Here is a 3091-nt window from a genome sequence, read left to right as displayed (position 1 = left end):
CATGAAGATACACGAGTCCAAGTTGATACACATAATTGTCTTAACACCTTAATATTTTGTAATAGTTTTTATTTTTATCATCATTAAAAGTTAGTATTAAATCAACGTAAAAAGATATAAGAAATAAAACATTTTAAATTTATAGAGTTAGACATTTTAAACCTTTTTATTTATTTTTGTCTGTTCATGCAGAAAAATCTATGGATATATAAGAAACTATGGGCTTGTGAGATGTTAGATGACTATGGAGGAAAGAAGTGGTAGGTGACGATCACCGAGGGCTACCACGGATTAACTCAGCTACCTCCTATTTCTGCTAACAATGATTTTAAGAATATTTTTTAAATCACCTTTAATTATTTGATGGACCAAAAGTCCTTGTCCTTGTGTTAAAATTCAACAAGGAAAATTATATTTACAATGAAATACGATGCTTAATTCCATGACGACCAAGACAAAGTTTAGTAAAATATTGTCCTAAAATGGCGTTGTCATCATGTTATGAGTGGGCATTATATAAAGGCGACTTCCCATGCTGCATATCTCATCAGTATAAGCAACTACTGATATACAGACATAGCAGCAACAACCTTTCTGGTGCAAAAAACCAGGAACCATGTCTCTCTTCTTATCTTGCTCGCTTCTTGCTTTGGTCCTAATCGTCACTCTCAAGTTCCTTTTCCAAAGAAGCAGAAAGTTAAGAAACCTTCCACCAGGTCCCAATGCTCTTCCCATAATAGGAAACCTTAACCTCGTCGAACAACCAATCCACCGTTTTTTTCAGCGCATGTCCCAAAAATATGGAAAAATCATTTCCCTCTGGTTCGGCTCTCGGCTCGTGGTTGTTGTTTCCTCACCCTCAGCATACCAAGAATGCTTCACCAAACACGACGTTACCTTGGCCAACCGCGTGCGCTCCCTCTCCGGGCAGTACATCTTCTACGACTGTACCACCGTTGGGTCCTGCTCCCACGGCGAGCACTGGCGTAACCTCCGCCGCATCACTTCCCTCGACGTCCTCTCCACGCAGCGCGTCCACTCCTTCGCCGGAATCCGAAGCGACGAAACCAAGCGCCTGATTCACAGGTTGGCCAGGAACTCCAGTGTGGATTATGCGCACATGGAGATAACTTCCATGTTCAGCGACTTGACCTACAACAACATCATGAGAATGATATCGGGGAAGAGGTTTTACGGGGAGGAGACTGACATGCAGAACGTGGAGGAAGCCCGGGAGTTCAGAGATTGCGTGTCGGAGATGCTCAAACTCATGGGCTTATCTAACAAGGGTGACTACTTGCCTTTCCTGAGGTGGTTCGATTTCCAGAACCTCGAGAAGCGGTTGAAGAACATTAGCGACAGGTACGATACCATCTTGAACAAGATCTTGGATGAGAACCGTAACAGCAAGGATCGTGAGAATTCCATGATCGACCATCTCCTCAAACTGCAAGAGACTCAGCCTGAGTATTACACTGACCAAATCATCAAAGGCCTTGCTTTGGTAATGAATCTATGTTTATATATAATTGTTTATTGATTGCACGGTGTCTCATCTTGTAAAGAGAAGGAGATGCTTTTTGGCGGAACAGTTTTTCTGACTTCATATGGTGAATTTTCCACTGTAGGCTATGCTTTTTGGCGGAACAGACTCATCAACTGGAACTTTGGAGTGGGCTTTATCTAATTTGTTGAATCACCCAGAGGTGTTGAAGAAGGCAAGAGAAGAATTGGACGCTATTGTTGGACAAGATAGATTGTTGAATGAATCAGACCTTCCAAAACTTCCTTACCTTAGGAAGATCATTCTTGAGACACTCAGGCTGTATCCCCCAGCTCCAATTCTAATTCCACACGTGGCTTCAGAAGATATCACTGTTGAAGGATACAATGTCCCGAAAGACTCAATAGTGATTGTGAATGGTTGGGCCATGCAGAGAGACCCTGATCATTGGAAGGATGCTACAAGCTTTAAACCTGAGAGGTTTGATGAAGAAGGAGAGGAGAAAAAGTTAGTAGCTTTTGGAATGGGAAGAAGGGCTTGCCCTGGAGAACCCATGGCTATGCAGAGTGTGAGCTACACCATTGGATTGTTGATTCAATGTTTTGACTGGAAACGAGTGAATGATGAAAAGCTTGACATGACAGAGAACAATTGGATCACATTGTCAAGGCTAATTCCACTGGAGGCAATGTGTAAAGCTCGCCCTCTCGCTAAAAGAATTGGAAGCTTTTAATTATATCTTATTTGGTTTTAGTTTGATGAGTTTCAGCCAGCAAGTGGTGGTCGTATACATGTCAAAACTAATAAAGTTTGTTGTATTTTACTGTCCTATTTTACAACTGGGTGTGCATTAGCATATAGAGTATCAATACTGTATACAACCCCAGTTTTCTTCAATAAATTTCTCTATTTTCTTTGCAAGAACCGATCATGACGTTATAAAGTGTTGATTTTCTTTTGACAAATAAATCATAACTTGTTTTCTTTAGGTGTCTGATGGAAGTGCTCTTTAGCTGTCATCAAATAATATAAAAGGTGGCTCTGAGTGCTGTTCCGTCTCCATTTTCAGTGTGGTTAAATAAAAACAAAGCTTCAATAATGTTTTTGATAGTCCTGCTGCAACAGAAGGGAGGGAGAGAAAAGTGAATAAAAAGATTGAATGAATGATTAGAAAAAAAGGAAATAAGTTGGCATTTTGGAGGTACGCAATGATTACATTGAATAGCATTACACACACTGTTGGGTCTTTAGAGGCAGAACACCATGAACAACATTGATAATCCTGTGCAGACGTATATTTTGGCAACACTTCTTTACAATTATTTTGACAACGGGACACGTGTCATCATTTTATTGGTCTATTTCAATTTATGTTTAAAAAATATTTAAAACGGACCAATCATAAACTGTCACGTATGCGTTGTAAAAAAATTGTTAAAAAAGTGTTGTTAAAAGAAGTTTTTCCTTTCTTCAAATCCGAGTTTTAGAGTCTTCTTTCTTATTTACTGTCTTATTCATTACTCCTTTACATGAACAGAAACTCGCATGAAATACTGTCATAGTTCCTGGATTAAAATATATAATAAT

The 3091-nt window shown here is 39.4% G+C and overlaps 1 protein-coding gene across 1 annotated transcript; it reads left to right on the top strand.

Annotated features, from left to right (window-relative positions):
* Positions 1-552: 552 nt before the first annotated feature.
* LOC106759715 (isoflavone 2'-hydroxylase) lies at positions 553-2425 on the top strand. The gene is made up of 2 exons (XM_014643028.2): positions 553-1504; positions 1629-2425. The coding sequence occupies exons 1-2, from the start codon at positions 617-619 to the stop codon at positions 2235-2237; spliced, it is 1497 nt and encodes a 498-aa protein (XP_014498514.1). The 5' UTR covers positions 553-616; the 3' UTR covers positions 2238-2425.
* Positions 2426-3091: the final 666 nt, after the last annotated feature.

The sequence above is a fragment of the Vigna radiata genome, chromosome 5 (assembly GCF_000741045.1).
Source record: "Vigna radiata var. radiata cultivar VC1973A chromosome 5, Vradiata_ver6, whole genome shotgun sequence".
Classification (NCBI taxonomy): domain Eukaryota; kingdom Viridiplantae; phylum Streptophyta; class Magnoliopsida; order Fabales; family Fabaceae; genus Vigna; species Vigna radiata.
This window is presented reverse-complemented; position numbering and strand designations above follow the sequence as displayed.

Excerpts from the sequence above, each read along its gene's own strand:
- LOC106759715 (XM_014643028.2), top strand. The coding sequence starts at position 617 with ATGTCTCTCTTCTTATCTTGCTCGCTTCTTGCTTTGGTCCTAATCGTC. Across the intron at positions 1,505-1,628 it reads TCATCAAAGGCCTTGCTTTG|GCTATGCTTTTTGGCGGAAC; the intron begins GTAATGAATCTA and ends TTTCCACTGTAG.